Source organism: Oncorhynchus keta, chromosome 1, assembly GCF_023373465.1.
Source record: "Oncorhynchus keta strain PuntledgeMale-10-30-2019 chromosome 1, Oket_V2, whole genome shotgun sequence".
NCBI lineage: Eukaryota > Metazoa > Chordata > Actinopteri > Salmoniformes > Salmonidae > Oncorhynchus > Oncorhynchus keta.
Genome location: NC_068421.1, coordinates 52,324,258 through 52,341,608, shown reverse-complemented (window position 1 = coordinate 52,341,608; position 17,351 = coordinate 52,324,258). Strand labels below are relative to the sequence as shown.

Below are 17,351 nucleotides of genomic sequence, written 5' to 3'. Positions count from 1 at the left end.
ACATTATGCAAAAAGTGACTGAAATCTGGCATTCGGAAGAATGGTGCTTTGGTATTTTCAGTATTCAGCAGCTACCGGCTATTGTAGCCGGCATGGGTCAAGTTAGTGCGGTGGGCTTCACATACTGTAGGTGCATGTTGTTATTTTAAGCATGAGAGAGAACGGGAGAAAGTGGAAATGAAAGATGGTTGATTAGTAGAGCAGAGAGGGAGAGGTGTTGGAAGGACAGGGGACACACCCCCTCTGGACTCCAGGGACACATGATGAGCATCTCTTTGTGTGTGTGTGTGTGTCCGTCCGTCCGTTAGTCTGTATGTCTCTCTGTCCGCCTATCTATACAGTGCATCAACAGCAGGCTTTGTCCCAACCTCAGCACCAGCCAAATTAGCAGGTCCCTTTTCACTCATCCCCACCCCCTCATTATCAGCCTCCCGCCTCTCTCTCTCTCTCTCACATACACATACATACAGACACACCTCAGGGGAGTAGGCAGGCTGGGATGTGTGGCCAGATAGCAGCCCTGGGAGCCAGTAGCAGCGGTTCTCCCCACTGTCCCGTTACCGGCTGAGAACCAGCCCTCTGCTCTGTTCTCTGGGGCCAGCACAACTCCCCTATGGCCCATCCCATCCAGCCCACCATCAACCACACACAGAGGGAGGGAGGAGGCCGTTAATTGATTTCTCTCCAGCCCTGTCGGTCTCGTTATCTCCAGCCATAAAGATGTTTTATTTTGTTATCTGTCTGTAACACTTGTCTTTGTTGGGAGGGTCCCTTGGAGATCTATCCTGGTGTGTGTGACACAAATGGAGCCCTAGTCCCTATATAGTGCACTACTCCGGTCAAAAGGAGAACACTATGTTTGGAATAGGGTGCCATTTGGGATGCCGATCTGGTTTGTCGCCTCACTGCTCTGACTGCTCTCTTCCACCTGTGTTCTCATGGGAAACTGGGAGAAGGATTCTAAGAGTTAATTAAAAAGGGACAAGACCTGTTCCACTGCGGTGTGCTTTCGCTGAGTTGAAAAAGTCTTGATTGAATCCGTTATTTTAATGGGTTATTTCCATGAAGGGAACTCACTCTCATACTCAATATGATGAAACGAGATGAATGTGAAATGAGATTTTATCTATGGATGGATAATGAATGGACACCAGAGGGATTCTTGTGGATGAGGCTGTTCATCTGTCGAAAGTCTCGTTCTGAGTCTTAACCCGATTAAAAAGCAGTACATAATTGGTAGATACTTTAGTTTTGAAGTGATCTGTAATTAATAGTGTGTGTGTGTGTGTGTGTGTGTGTGTGTGTGTGTGTGTGTGTGTGTGTGTTACCATGCTTGAAAGTCTTCACTACACTTTTTTACACAGCTGCATAACATACTGCATAGCCAACGTTCACAGTGAAACAGCTTTCATTTCATAAACCTGTAAAATACACTATATATAGACCTGTGTTTGTTGTGTCCCGGAAAGTGGGGTTGCACCTAATGTCGCCGCATTAAACCTCACAATAACAAGTCCTTGAGGTGTCCCTAAGGGGACACCCCTTCAGCGCCTCTATAGACAGCCTTTCACAGAAACAATACTGACTAATCACTGAAGCCTCCCTCTCACCAAACTCTCCCTTTACCTTCCATGGCGTTTCACAGAGGAACACATCCCAGTCCTTCACGCCACCTCAAGTCAGGCTAATGTTGTGTTCACAATTGCTGTAAATACACTGCTGATGTTAATACCTCTCCCTCACTGTGTGTTTGTCATTACTTTCTTTACGGACGGTTCCCTGGACACAGATTAAACCTAGTGCTGGACAAAAACATTTTTTTATTTCAATGGGAAATCTCCATTGGGAAAGGGGGATATCTAGTAAGTTGTACAACTGAATACCTTCAACTGACATGTGTCTTCCCCATTTATTGAAAGTGCATTTAAGTAGAGGACCAGTATTAATCTGGGTTTTTAGTGTGCAGTATGAGGTGAATGAAGTCCTACTTATTGAATAAGCTAACAAAGATCATTTTTATGAATGAGTGTACAAAACATAAGGAACACCTTCCTAATCTTGAGTTGCACCCCTGCAGTTGAATTAAGCTGATAACTAATGATATTTGACTAGTCACTTTCAAATATTGTACAAATATTCCTAATATTGAGTTGCACCCCCTTGCGTTGCCCTCAGAACAGTCTTAATTCGTCGGGGCATGGACTACAAGGTGTCAAACGTTCCACGGGCATGCTGGCCCGCGGTGAACAACGCTTCCCACAGTTGTGTCAAGTTGGCTGGATGTCCTTTGGGTGGTGGACCATTCTTGATACACACGGGGAAACTGTTGAGTGTGAAACGTAGCATAGACTGAGGTGGGAACTGGTGATGTGCCAGTGTTTCACACGCACCCCTTCGTTCGCTAAGGGACCAGTAAACCCAACCTCACGGTCTCCCCTGGCGGCTTTTTAATTGGCTGTGATCCTTATCGGTCATCAGCTCCAACTCTCCGCTCATCATAGAGTTGTAATCATGACTGGAGCCCCAGTGCCCCCTCAAATACCTTCTAGCTCAAACTGGCCACTCTATCTCTCGCAATCGTGTTCAATTCATATGGTGGGAACATGGAGACGACATCGGACCCATTGCATCTCATCTAAGAGGCATCGCTCCAGATCGATTGTGGGGTCTGTCTGTGGATTCGATTATTCAATTATGATGGTCATATTTAGGGATGGGAATTTGAAAAGCTGGGAATTGTCCTAAAAATGTGTTGAAATTCTCATGGCATTTTTTTATGGACAGTTACAGGGGTTGGGGTCCATTTCTAAAATCCCCCCGAAATTCCCTTTAATTAAATGTCATCGTCATTCTTTTTTTTTTTTTATCTCTATTTGATTAAACTTTGAAATAAATAAAACAAATTGAATTATTGGACTTGGATTGTACCTGCCATTGCAATATCAACATGTCTTTGATTACAACCTACTGCATATACAGACAGTCTACCTTTAAAAAACTGGAAGCATCTACTGGTGATGGGAGTTGTACACTGTACTGTATTGCTGTCATTTCTATAGACTCACATCTTTAATCGATGATTAAGAAATATTACATAGAAATTTGAATACACGATGAGCGTAAGAGTATATTTTTCCCCTCATTTTTATTTTGTGGTATATAAAATTTGAGATATAACATTGAATATATTTATAGATATCTCCATAATCACCTTAACAGCAACAGTTTCTTTCCTTACTAAATATCACATAAAAAAGAATATCCCTTTTTTTGTTGAACACATCGAAGACGTAAAGGTACCATTTCTGGTTACTCAATATAGTCTGCTGAAATAGCAGACGTACTTAATGTCAAATACAGTGGTAAAACACTTGATTAATGTTATGAATAAAAGAGAAATTTAAGAAGTGAATGTGAAAACATCAACTCAATGTACCATGGTCACAATGAAAGAACCAGTGCAAAAATGGCACGTTTCATTGTTCAATACAAATGTACAGGTCTGTTTTTATGCACATTTGTACCTCTTACGTTGCAAGATACAAAGATATTATATTGTTATTTTGTTCAATTATTGGACAGGCATCGTGTGTGTGTGTGTGTGTGTGTGTGTGTGTGTGTGTGTGTGTGTGTGTGTGTGTCATGTCATACTAATATGCTATCCATATTATTCCATCCAGAAATGGCAACAATTTGACCTCAATTAAATTTTGTATGGTAAATATTGTAACCATATGGTTTATGTGAATATCACATTAACAAGTACACTTTCAAACGTTTTGTTGTTCTCCCAACATTAACATTGACAGCAACACAGATCTCCCACTTTTTAAAAACAATTATCAGTTATCTCACTGCAAAACTGTGTGTTTGGGGATAAACTGTGTTATCCAACAACTTATGACGTGGTGTTCAAGAAAAATGTCACTGGAAATCAGGTCGAAATACTATTATTTGATAACTCCAAATTTGAGTTACTAAAAGAACAAAAGAACTGACATTAGAGGGCTCTAAGATGAAAACAAATCACTTAAATTTAGTACAGTCCATAGTACTTAAGAACAAAATTCTCATTGTCGTTGAAAGAGTCAAACACTGTACCTAAACAAACTTTGATCTCAGGCAAGAAAAGGTACCATTATGAGATTCATGCTGTTTTTGGAAATTCCCTTAATTGTTTTTCGATATTATGTTCTGAGTTACATTTTAGGTCTGTTATGACTTCCAATCCATCACCTGCTTACAACAGCAGTTGGGACAAAGCCTTTATGTTCCACCAGAGAACATACCCACCTCTGGAAAAGCCAACGACAGACAGGGCCATTGAGGGAAACAGAAAATAGAGAAAGATCAAATTTGTACACAGCATGAAATGTATCGCCATCGGAACCATCCTATTGTTGCCCATTCACTCCAGGTTGGTAAGAAAATTGCCAAGCTCCTCCATCTCACATTCTCTGTTCTTCTCCCCATAAAGAAAACGTAGAGTCATCTCTGATTTTGTTCGTCAATGTGGAGTCCAGAGTGATGATGGAGGCCTCTGGAGGTGGGCCTTCTGGACCCTATAGACAAATCCTGGTCATCGGTGTAGCTGTCGGGACTACCGTCCCCGTCCAGAAGACTCCCGCAACTGGAGTTGCTGGGCGACAGCATTCCCTGGAGGAGCTCTTCCCGGACCAGGCCCTCCCCTCGGGCCTCGTGGGTCCGCGCCCCCACAATACCACCGCTGTCGCCGGCCTCCAACACACCTTCCTGGTCGTCCAGGAGCTTGGCCAGGAAGTTTATGTACTTCATGGCCAGTCGGAGGATCTCGTTCTTGGAGAGCTTCTTGTCGGGCGGGTGGGTGGGGATGAGCTGGCGGAGGTCAGCGAAGGCACCATTCACATTCTGCTGGCGCCAGCGCTCACGACTGTTGGTGAATATCCGCCTCACGATTTTGGGCTGTGAGCCTGAGAGGGAGAGGAGGATAGGTATTCTGATCATGTCTGATTTATACACTGTATACACCAGCAGTATGTAGGAATCAGATGTGTTAGAGTTGACCTGGAACAAAAGCCATTGGAACACAGGAGTGATGGTTGCTGTTAATGGGCCTCTGTAAGCCTATGTACATATTAAAAATCAGCCGTTTCCAGCTACAATAGTCATTTACAACATTAACAATGTCTACCCTGTATTTCTGATCAATTTGATGTTATTTTAATGGACAATTTATTTATTTATTTTCAAAAACATGGACATTTCTAAGTGACCCCAAACTTGTGTGTGTGTGTGTGTGTGTGTGTGTGTGTGTGTGTGTGTGTGTGTGTGTGTGTGTGTGTGTGTGTGTGTGTGTGTGTGTGCATTTTGTATAAGTATAAAAAATATATATGATCTTACCATTACCATCGTTGATTTCAATCTCATAGGGCGCTGGTCGACGTTTAATCCGATGGCTGGGATACATGCCATACTGTTCCATCTCCCCACCGTAGCCACTGCAGGGAGATAGTGTGAATTAGTCAAATGACAAATTCCCTCTACAAATATATAGGCCTATATTCACTGGCCACAGATGTCAGTTCAACATCTAGGTTTGAATTATATTTGGTTTAGATGTCAACTAACGTGAAATCAACAAAACATGTCGCCATGTCACTGGGTTTAGTTTAAAAGTTGGGTAAAAAAAGATTACATTTTGCAAATTCAATGAGTTGTCCCACGTTGATTCAACGCGATTTTGGGTTGAAATTATGTGGAAACAATGTTGATTCAACTCGTGTATTTTTGGCTATATGTCGACTATTTTATTCTGGTGATTTTGTTGAATTAAATGATGACAGGTAGGCCGAATGTACACCAAATTAAAGACTTTATGTAATAATAATAGGCCTAATAATAATAATAATAATAATAATATGATGATGATCATGAAAACAAAGTCTGAAAATGGAAATAGCGATGCACATTTCAGTCCTAAAAGTAGAATAGGCTACATCAATCAAAATATGACAGATGAACAGTGCATGCATGCACTGACGCATGCCACAAACTTGTCCATGAAAAATCACAATATTATGACATATACATTTTCCAAAGGAATAGCTTGCCTTACCTGTTCATAGCAGCGAGCGGTTGAGCAAAGTTACTGTACAGCATCGCTCGTGCAGGTAGAGAGAACCCAGGTTGGCTCAACTGCACCATTCGAGTTTCGCTCAACAACGGGTCCCGGGAAGGCAGTGTCAGTTGAATAGGAGGTCTGCACAGCTCGGTGGTCTGTATCCTGTGATTGCCGTCTGCCGTCAGCTCCCTAGCTTTTATGTCCACGAGCCCTCCTCTTCTGGCCAACTCGATCACCGGCACTTCCTTTTTTTGCTCGCTGTGGTACGCCGTTTCCTTGGTAACTGCATCAAAGAGGATAGTCCCGTTGCAGCGCTCCCCCGGGACACGATCCCTCTCAGCGGAGTTCGCCGACGCCGCTTCCTGTGTCTCACCACCAGCCTCGCACCCCTCCCCACTTACACGACCTGCTATGGAAGTCGCCATGCTGTCGTGATGTGGAGACTTGCATTCCTTGCCCATTGGACTGAGCTGCCCAACTTCTGGTTTCAGTTTTTCCATCATTTCCGCGGTTATTTGATAGATTAGACCGTGCGTAAATATATCTTAAATTGTGAAAGTGCATTTGCTTAATGCCATCGACGGATGCCTCCGCATCGAAACGATCTCTTTCATCCGCCGATATTAATCCTTGATGTCACCTGCAAAAAATAAAGATTTTATGCTTTTTATGTATGAATAAAAAAAATCTAACGAATAAAATACTAAAAATGCAGAGTACGTGCGACACTGGAATAACCCAGAGATCTAAAATGGTAGGCCTACAGTCAATCCCGTGCGCGGCAAATCATCAACCAACTCTGCAGGCAGACCTGTGTATTCTGCCCGGTGCTCTCTCTACATCATTGAGGGTGGGTGCATATACTGTCAATGTTTCTAACTACGAACGCACTGTTGCGCTACTGCTTCCCTTGTCAATACGGCTTTTAATCCAATGAAGTGTTCGGACTGCACTCTTGCGGTCCATCACATGGGAAAATCATATCCCTTCATGGCTAATAATTTAGAGGATATTATCAGAGCCAATGCCTTTCTTTGTGATTTGTGTTGTTGTTTTTACAATTGTTGGCCTATTTCTTTGCCTCTTGTTAAAAGAGTTTGCCTTGGTTCTAAATTCACGATTTCCCAATATTGCTTCTGTCCAACGCACGCCGTGCAGTTAAACGGAAGCGTTATCTCTGCGTGGAAATCAATACAATTGATTGCCCTTCACTGTATCATTATCGTTATATAACATACTCATATTAATATAAGTGAAATGATAACCTCTGTCACTCGGGGGCCTGTTTTTCCAATTGATTTCATAATTCTTCGTTCATTGATTTGTCTTTTTTCATGTGTTTTTTATTGGATTATTTCTGTTCTTAGCCTACTTTGTTGCGTGTTCATGATTTGAGTTTCAAAATAATCAGTTCCTTGCTCCTCAGTAAAGTTCTTACGTCATGTGAAAAAGGAACTGGTGTCGTTTTTTTCACCACCACTGTGGGAATAGTTTTTGGGCTACAGCTTGTAGGGCACGTAAAATGAAATGGAATAAGAGTGCGTTTTGCGTCGTTTATTTATGAGCCTACTGTGGCTTTGAAAGCTTGAACCTTAATTGAGCCACAGTCCGCAGAACGTTGTGCATCGCCAACCTTATCATTCTATAAAATGTGTAGGTACACTCGGCCATCACACATTTTTACAAAAATATTGCGGTAGGCTACATCATTTTCTGTTTCACAATAGCCTATGGAGGAGATATAATAGCCGAATGCATAGCTAACGTATATTTAAAATAGATTTGTTGTTCATTGTTGCAAAATCAAATGATCACCCATAAATTAATCTTAGCCTCTCGGCTAGCATGCCCTGAGTGTGTAGGCTCGTCTTGTTTGATTTAAATGAAAGCGTCGATAGACTGAGGACATTTTATCAAAACGAAAAAATATTTGACTATATCGAATCTTTGTCCATGTTTCGTGTTCAATCCCATTCTATTGGTAGATACAACGAATGCTAATTCGATAGGCTAACTGATGTGTTTCACTTCACCGAGAAAACAAACGTCAACCCGAAATAGGAACGGCCAATGATCAACAATGTTCCAACTATCTATTCACATGATCAATAACATGGCCATAAATCGACAACAACATATGTGACTTGATAAGGCCTATTTAGGTGTGTTGTCCTTACCATAGCCGGAGTGTTGTTGATCGAGTAGGCTATGTGTGGAGCCATTTTGTCGAGGGTAATCCATGTCTGATGTTTTAGATTCACTGAAGTGCTGCGTGGAAACTGGAAGTGAGGTCTATATAATTCCACATCACGTCCAGTGCGCCACTTAGTATGGGGAGCGAGCGGAACACAGGCGCAATGTGGTGAGGAGAGATAAGGGCACGCAGTTGCGGCCACTCCATATTCGATAAGCCCCTAAAACCATTATTTATTAAATTATTCATTATTATTTGGCTTTTTATCTTGGGAAAGCGCGAGGAAAAACTATTGCTTTATATTGTGAATGGATATGCACTGACATAGACCTATAACCGGAGATTTTAAGGGATACAAATCCATGTTTATTACAGCAGGTGCATGCCTTGTAAAATGCTCCAAGTCTTAGTTCAAGAGCAATGGGGCGTATTTAAATCATATCAGTTGGGATGTTGACTTGAGAAAAATACCATTAGGCAAATGTATTTGTTTTGACTAATATTTTAACCTTTTATGAAGGAGAATGAATGAACAGCGAATTCTCAAGTTTTTGATGAATGTATTTGAATTAATGAATGCGACATGTAAAATTAATACCATTGGGCTACTGAGTGTATTTCCGGTCGTTTTATATCGTGCAACAATGATAATTAAGTAGTTTAATACTTTGTCATTTGGGTCAAACTCATATGTTAATGCATTTGACAACACTCGGAACACAATTATCTCCCCGTTTTTTGGGCCATTCAAATAGGCGTATTCAATATTCACCCAAGATAGGTTTGCAAGAAAAACCAAACAACAGTATCAATTGTATCAACAATATCAATTGAAGCAGCACAGCCTACCGGGTATAGTCTACATCACTTTTATGATTATCATCATTAGCCTGATTAGCTGCATGGCTATACAATGAAAGTCCTATAGCCTAAATTAAATAAACATAGACCCACATAAGAGGAAAATAGGTAAATCGTTTAAATTATCAGACTCCTTTAATCCTCTCTTGCTTTGTTATTTTTGCAGTGGATTGGATCGATCGCGTAGGGATGGATGCCTTGAGAGACTTGGCAGAATTTGGTGTGAAGCTCAAAGGACCACCTTGCAGACAGAGATAAGACTGCCTGCAGGTTCATCCGTCAAAGCGGGAGGTGAGACACCCAATATTCTCAGAGACGCAATGTTTGGTGCTATTTTAAGTCTACATGTGTCCTCTAGGCCTACCAGTTTCGATCCCTTCTTTCAAAGTAGGGGATTGAGGGTAAATGATGGGGTTCTCAAAGACATGCCACAATTAAATCAATAATCTTTTATCAGTAGACCTCTAGTGAACAAAACACACATCTAAATGGCTAAATATATCCTATGTGTGAGACCGCTTGGAAGATATATTTTTTCTAGCAAATTGGCTAATTAGCCTATGTCAGATATTCACAAGCTTACTGACATTTAGGCCTGATGGTGGAAAAAAAGAAAACTGCTGAAATTATTTCCTTTTGTCATTAATTCTTTGTCAACGCAGCTCCCTCTGTCACGACCATAGATATGGCCATTGCTCACGACCAACATCCTTTCAGTGAAGACCAGCGACGAACATTGAGATCCAGAGGGAGTTGTCATTAACTCTCGAAGTTCCAGAATGGAGTGAAAATGGCAGCCATATTGGTCAGGGAGAAATCCAACCCAGTCTAATTGGAATGAATGGCAGAAGAGGCATAATCCTGATTTTGCTTATGCAGGAAAATAAAACAAAGACGTGATTTATCAAAAATGGTATAATATAGTTATTGTCAACCTCAAATATTGTCATATAATCATAAATACAGTTTACAAGATTTATATAGGTTATTGTTATAAAGAGCTTCTAAATATATGTAAACAGACCATACATTTAATATTTTTGGAAAGCTGACTCTGCTATTATATGATCAAATATCAGTAGCCTACTTGTTGCACTTACAACTTGTCAAAGTCCTATCATCTGCATTGTTTGAATGGAATGTTGTCAGTTCATTTGAAAAATCAATGGAATCATTCATCTAAAACTGGCTAGCTAGCTAACAAACATACATACAAATTCTTCAAATTCATTTTTACACAAGATATTTTACACTATCTTATCACAGCACTGGCAAACCATGGTTTAACAACTCTCTTACCAAGATGGATGACCTTAATTCCATCATAAGAAGGCTCGTGGCTTTCTAGTATTCCATTTCCTATTTCTATGGGGGCCACCTCCAGGCTAGGTTTTGAAACTTTTTCATATTTCTATCTGTAATATACTAAAGACATGCATGCATGTTTTGTGAATATATATATATTTTTAAATCTAGAATAAAACATTTACAACATATCAACAATTCCCTCTGGGCAAGTCTGGAGAATATACTGTATATATTTACATTTACATTTACATTTAAGTCATTTAGCAGACGCTCTTATCCAGAGCGACTTACAAATTGGTGCATTCACCTTATGACATCCAGTGGAACAGCCACTTTACAATAGTGCATCTAAATCTTTTAAGGGGGGTGAGAAGGATTACTTTATCCTATCCTAGGTATTCCTTAAAGAGGTGGGGTTTCAGGTGTCTCCGGAAGGTGGTGATTGACTCCGCTGTCCTGGCGTCGTGAGGGAGTTTGTTCCACCATTGGGGGGCCAGAGCAGCGAACAGTTTTGACTGGGCTGAGCGGGAACTGTACTTCCTCAGTGGTAGGGAGGCGAGCAGGCCATAGGTGGATGAACGCAGTGCCCTTGTTTGGGTGTAGGGCCTGATCAGAGCCTGGAGGTACTGAGGTGCCGTTCCCCTCACAGCTCCGTAGGCAAGCACCATGGTCTTGTAGCGGATGCGAGCTTCAACTGGAAGCCAGTGGAGAGAGCGGAGGAGCGGGGTGACGTGAGAGAACTTGGGAAGGTTGAACACCAGACGGGCTGCGGCGTTCTGGATGAGTTGTAGGGGTTTAATGGCACAGGCAGGGAGCCCAGCCAACAGCGAGTTGCAGTAATCCAGACGGGAGATGACAAGTGCCTGGATTAGGACCTGTGCCGCTTCCTGTGTGAGGCAGGGTCGTACTCTGCGGATGTTGTAGAGAATGAACCTACAGGAACGGGCCACCGCCTTGATGTTAGTTGAGAACGACAGGGTGTTGTCCAGGATCACGCCAAGGTTCTTAGCACTCTGGGAGGAGGACACAATGGAGTTGTCAACCGTGATGGCGAGATCATGGAACGGGCAGTCCTTCCCCGGGAGGAAGAGCAGCTCCGTCTTGCCGAGGTTCAGCTTGAGGTGGTGATCCGTCATCCACACTGATATGTCTGCCAGACATGCAGAGATGCGATTCGCCACCTGGTCATCAGAAGGGGGAAAGGAGAAGATTAATTGTGTGTCGTCTGCATAGCAATGATAGGAGAGACCATGTGAGGTTATGACAGAGCCAAGTGACTTGGTGTATAGCGAGAATAGGAGAGGGCCTAGAACAGAGCCCTGGGGGACACCAGTGGTGAGAGCGCGTGGTGAGGAGACAGATTCTCGCCACGCCACCTGGTAGGAGCGACCTGTCAGGTAGGACGCAATCCAAGCGTGGGCCGCGCCGGAGATGCCCAACTCAGAGAGGGTGGAGAGGAGGATCTGATGGTTCACAGTATCGAAGGCAGCCGATAGGTCTAGAAGGATGAGAGCAGAGGAGAGAGAGTTAGCTTTAGCAGTGCGGAGCGCCTCCGTGATACAGAGAAGAGCAGTCTCAGTTGAATGACTAGTCTTGAAACCTGACTGATTTGGATCAAGAAGGTCATTCTGAGAGAGATAGCGGTAGAGCTGGCCAAGGACGGCACGTTCAAGAGTTTTGGAGAGAAAAGAAAGAAGGGATACTGGTCTGTAGTTGTTGACATCGGAGGGATCGAGTGTAGGTTTTTTCAGAAGGGGTGCAACTCTCGCTCTCTTGAAGACGGAAGGGACGTAGCCAGCGGTCAGGGATGAGTTGATGAGCGAGGTGAGGTAAGGGAGAAGGTCTCCGGAAATGGTCTGGAGAAGAGAGGAGGGGATAGGGTCGAGCGGGCATGTTGTTGGGCGGCCGGCCGTCACAAGACGTGAGATTTCATCTGGAGAGAGAGGGGAGAAAGAGGTCAGAGCACAGGGTAGGGCAGTGTGAGCAGAACCAGCGGTGACGTTTGACTTAGCAAACGAGGATCGGATGTCGTCGACCTTCTTTTCAAAATGGTTGACGAAGTCATCTGCAGAGAGGGAGGAGGGGGGGAGGGGGAGGAGGATTCAGGAGGGAGGAGAAGGTGGCAAAGAGCTTCCGAGGGTTAGAGGCAGATGCTTGGAATTTAGAGTGGAAGAAAGTGGCTTTAGCAGCAGAGACAGAGGAGGAAAATGTAGAGAGGAGGGAGTGAAAGGATGCCAGGTCCGCAGGGAGGCGAGTTTTCCTCCATTTCCGCTCGGCTGCCCGGAGCCCTGTTCTGTGAGCTCGCAATGAGTCGTCGAGCCACGGAGCGGGAGGGGAGGACCGAGCCGGCCTGGAGGATAGGGGACATAGAGAGTCAAAGGATGCAGAAAGGGAGGAGAGGAGGGTTGAGGAGGCAGAATCAGGAGATAGGTTGGAGAAGGTTTGAGCAGAGGGAAGAGATGATAGGATGGAAGAGGAGAGAGTAGCGGGGGAGAGAGAGCGAAGGTTGGGACGGCGCGATACCATCCGAGTAGGGGCAGTGTGGGAAGTGTTGGATGAGAGCGAGAGGGAAAAGGATACAAGGTAGTGGTCGGAGACTTGGCCGCGGCCACGCGGTGTGGAGCGTTTGTATGGTCTGTGCAGAGAGGAGAGAACAGGGATAGACAGACACATAGTTGACAGGCTACAGAAGAGGCTACGCTAATGCAAGGAGATTGGAATGACAAGTGGACTACACGTCTCGAATGTTCAGAAAGTTAAGCTTACGTAGCAAGAATCTTATTGACTAAAATGATTAAAATGATACAGTACTGCTGAAGTAGGCTAGCTGGCAGTGGCTGCGTTGTTGACTTTGTAGGCTAGCTGGCAGTGGCTGCGTTGTTGACTTTGTAGGCTAGCTAGCAGTGGCTGCATTGTTGACACTACACTAATCAAGTCGTTCCGTTGAGTGTAATAGTTTCTACAGTGCTGCTATTCGGGGGCTAGCTGGCTAGCTAGCAGTGTTGATTACGTTACGTTGCGTTAAAAGAACGACAATAGCTGGCTAGCTAACCTAGAAAATCACTCTAGACTACACAATTATCTTTGATACACAGACGGCTATGTAGCTAGCTATGTAGCTAGCTACGATCAAACAAATCAAACCGTTGTGCTGTAATGAAATGAAATGAAAATGTGATACTACCTGTGGAGCGAAGCGGAATGCGACCGGGTTGTTGAGTGCGGAGGTTCTATTCAGTAGACGTTGGCTAGCTGTTGGCTAGCTAGCAGTGTCTCCTACGTTAAGGACGGCAAATAGCTGGCTAGCTAACCTCGGTAAATTAAGATAATCACTCTAAGACTACACGCTCTAAACTACACAATTATCTTGGATACGAAGACAGCAAAGACAACTATGTAGCTAGCTAACACTACACTAATCAAGTCGTTCAGTTGAGTGTAATAGTTTCTACAGTGCTGCTATTCGGTAGACGGTGGACGTTTGCTAGCTGGCTAGCTGCTGGGCAGATAGCAGTGTAGACTACGTTAGGACGACGAAATACGAAGTTGCAATAGAAGTGCTGACTGTTTCACTTTGTTGTCCTCTTTCTTTTCCTTTTTCTTCTGTCCTTCTTTTGTCCTTATTTTGTCTTCCTTTCTTCTGTTAACTAGATATTTTTTGTTGTTATTCTTTGTAAGCTAGCTAGCTTCTATATATATAAGGATAACCACATGAAAGTAGTTGAATGTAGATGCTTCTTTAAGCAGAGAGAAATTAGTTGGCGTGTGGGAAGAGTCTGACTTTTGGGAAATGGCAGTTAAAGACAAGTACACTTAATTTAGACGACCAAACATCTATTTAGACGCAATCCCCATCCTTTCAAAGTAAGTTACTAAATCGGCCAGTTCATAACACACTCAATGAAATGGGCTATTCAATTATATCGAATTGAATGTAGTGAGCTGCATGTTCAGCTTCAAACTTGGACAACTGCAGCAGGCAATCTTTATATACATTGTACTTCGTCATTTTATGAGGTGGTGTTGACTGGGAGGACCTGTGACACGGTGATACAATAGACAGCCAAGTGGTGAAGTGCATTTTGTTATAAAGAAAATAAGCTTTCTGATAATGCATTTCACAACCAAGATGACATCCAGTACTGGGTATTTTTTAATACAACTTTTTACAAGACTCACATTACCGTTGTTGATGAAGCCATTTGTGTCATCAGGGCAGTAACTCGGGTAAAGCTAATTCCACAGCCCATAGTCATAAATCCCTCCTATTTCAACAATTTATTTATCTTAAAATATGATTTTAAACCCAACCCTAACCTTAGCCACACTACTAAAATTGACCTTTGTTTTCATCCATTTATACTTATAGCCAATTTTTACTTTGTCTCTGGGAACTAGTGGAAACCCTAATTCTATGCTTTACAGGTGGAGACTGACTGTAGCTCCAGATTGGATTAGATTCACTGTATTATGCCGAGTTCGCATGCTAGTCGGAACTAAGAAACTCTGAAATATCTGACTTGCTGATTCGTTGAAAATGGCAAATTTCTGAGTTCCGACTAACACGTGAACACTGCATTAGCCAGACTCAGACATGAGTTAGCCACCACCATTGCTGCATCCATTGTTTAGTTTTGCCCTAGACAATACAGAATACACTTGTATGAGCTATGAACTAGCCTGCCTTGCTAGCATTATCCAATGATAATTAAGCAGTAAGGCCCAGGGGGTGTGGTATATGGCAAATATACCACGACGCAAAGTGGAGTTCTGGATACAGCCCTTAGCCGTGGTATATTGGCCATATAACACAAACCCCAGAGGTGCCTTGTTGCTGTTACAAACTGGTTACCAACGTCATTAGAGCAGTAATTATAAATGTTTTGTCATACCTGTGGTATACGATCTGATATACCACACCTGTCAGTCAAACAGTATTCAGGGCTCAAACCACTCAGTTTATAATATTACATAGCCCAGGGCTCTAATGCTGACCTTTTTTTTTACATAGAGCGACGTGTGCGCCTAAATTGGAAAAGGCACACACAAAGAAATGTAGGAACACAATAAAAAATATTTGAGGTATTATTAAAGCTAGAATCCTTAATTTGTCTAGGCGCACTGGTGTTCGTAAATTGAAATCCCAGGTTGCACTGCAAAATATTTAAGAGTAAGAGTAAATGGTTGCACTGTAGAGCCCTGCAGCAGTATCTAGACAATACACAATAAGTGTGTATAAGCTACGACCTAACTAAGTTATAATGACCTAGCTATGCTAACATTAACTAATGTTAGCTAGCCTGCATCGCTTTATCAAAAGATAGCTAGCTACCTACATAACCAGCATAAACATTATCTAACGTTGTAAGTTAAGGTATACCAGAGAGGTCATTATATTCCAGTCATTGCACACCGGCCTAGCGTTACTGGTGCAGACTTGGGGACCGACAAACTCCAACCACCTAGCTATTCAGCATACTTGGGTCCGTCAGCAGGGCGTGCAAACCATATAACTTTGGCTGTGGAGGCTTTTCAGTCTGTCCTCCTTTGAACATGTTGGGGGTGATGAGCCCCATTCAATAAAGGGAAGTGAAGTGGGTGGAGGGCCGATTTGTACATGGAGCTTGGAAAAGGGGGGCATGATTTGATTAAATAATTGTAATCCAAGCCCAACATTATTTTACTCAGTGTGACACACTGATATTCCAAACTCTCTTTTAGATAAGACTTACTTTATGACCAAAATTATCCTATTTACACTTTGTAGTCAATTTTTAAACTAGAATTACTGTTTCTGACCCATATCCATGCAATTTAGAGTGTTTCAGGGGCCTCCTGAGTGGTGCAGCAGTCTAAGGCACTGGATCACAGTGCTAGAGGTGTTACAACAGACCTGGGCTTCATTCATTGGCTGTGCCATAACCGGTCGTGACCGGGAGTTCCATAGGATGGCGCACAATTGGCCCAGCGTCTCCGGGTTAGGGGAAGGTTTGGCCCGGGGGGTTTTACTTGGTTCATTGTGCTCTAGCGACTCCTTGTGGCAGTCCGGGTGCCTGCGGGCTGCCCCGGTTGCCAATTGAACGATGTTTCCTCCAACACATTTGTGCTGCTGGCTTCCGGGTTAAGCTGGTGGGTGTTAAGGAGCAAGGTTAGGTGGGTCATGTTTCGGAGGACGCATTGCTTCACCTTCACCTCTCCCGAGCTCAATGGGGAGTTGCAGCGATGAGACAAGATTGTAATTGGATATCAGGAAAAAGGGGGTAAAAATAACTATATATATATATATATATATATATATATATATATATATATATAAATTATAATACCTGAATTATACTGCAATTGTGATATTAACAACTTGTTTCCCAACAGTATAATAAAATAACAACCGCTAACTTGTCGCTAAATTATCAATAGTTTCTGCTTAGTTTAGCCACACAGATAGAACACACACTTTTGGCTTAGCAGCTGCCTGGCAAGCTAGCTAGCATGGTAATGGTATTGTAACATTACAGTAACTCTAGCATTCATTTTCATAGGTAATAGAACTGTCAAAGTTGGTGAGATCTAAAATATCATGCAATCTGCTAACATTACCACGGTTAAGTTATTGCTCATTGTAGTAAATGCTATTCGGCTAGCTAAGTTTGTTTGCTAGCTTTGTAAACAGCTTACAGTAAGTACAGTCATGCATATAATTTGGTAATGTTACAGCAACATTCACTTTCAATGGAGGCAGCTATCAGAGTTAGTGTCAACTGAATTTCTTTTGACTAGCTAGGTAGAATTATGCCAGCTAATGTGTTGATGTCCAGGAGACAAACTTCTGCCTTGTCATAAACATTTATTCTCTATTGAACCTTTATTTAACTAGGCAAGTCAGTCAAG

At 42.7% G+C, this 17,351-nt stretch overlaps 1 protein-coding gene and 1 long non-coding RNA gene across 2 annotated transcripts; one reads left to right on the top strand and one right to left on the bottom strand.

The window, feature by feature from the left end:
• Window positions 1–3,126: 3,126 nt before the first annotated feature.
• On the bottom strand, window positions 3,127–8,423 carry LOC118387459 (T-cell acute lymphocytic leukemia protein 1 homolog). Its single transcript, XM_035775843.2, has 4 exons — window positions 8,278–8,423; window positions 6,095–6,740; window positions 5,380–5,477; window positions 3,127–4,949 (listed from the first exon to the last, which is right to left on the bottom strand). Exons 2-4 carry the CDS (start codon window positions 6,601–6,603, stop codon window positions 4,489–4,491), a joined length of 1,068 nt encoding a protein of 355 aa, XP_035631736.1. The 5' UTR covers window positions 6,604–6,740; window positions 8,278–8,423; the 3' UTR covers window positions 3,127–4,488.
• LOC118387471 (uncharacterized) lies at window positions 8,341–10,489 on the top strand. Its single transcript, XR_004826419.2, has 3 exons — window positions 8,341–8,462; window positions 9,322–9,446; window positions 9,818–10,489. It is a non-coding gene; the product is annotated as an uncharacterized LOC118387471 (long non-coding RNA).
• The last annotated feature ends 6,862 nt before the right edge of the window (window positions 10,490–17,351 follow it).

Bases quoted from the DNA above. Each gene is read 5' to 3' on its own strand.
- LOC118387459 (XM_035775843.2), bottom strand. From the start codon at position 6,603: ATGATGGAAAAACTGAAACCAGAAGTTGGGCAGCTCAGTCCAATGGGC. The intron at 5,478-6,094 runs GTAAGGCAAGCT...ATCTCCCTGCAG, and splicing joins CCGCTCGCTGCTATGAACAG to TGGCTACGGTGGGGAGATGG. The intron at 4,950-5,379 runs GTAAGATCATAT...TCTCCCTCTCAG, and splicing joins TGAAATCAACGATGGTAATG to GCTCACAGCCCAAAATCGTG.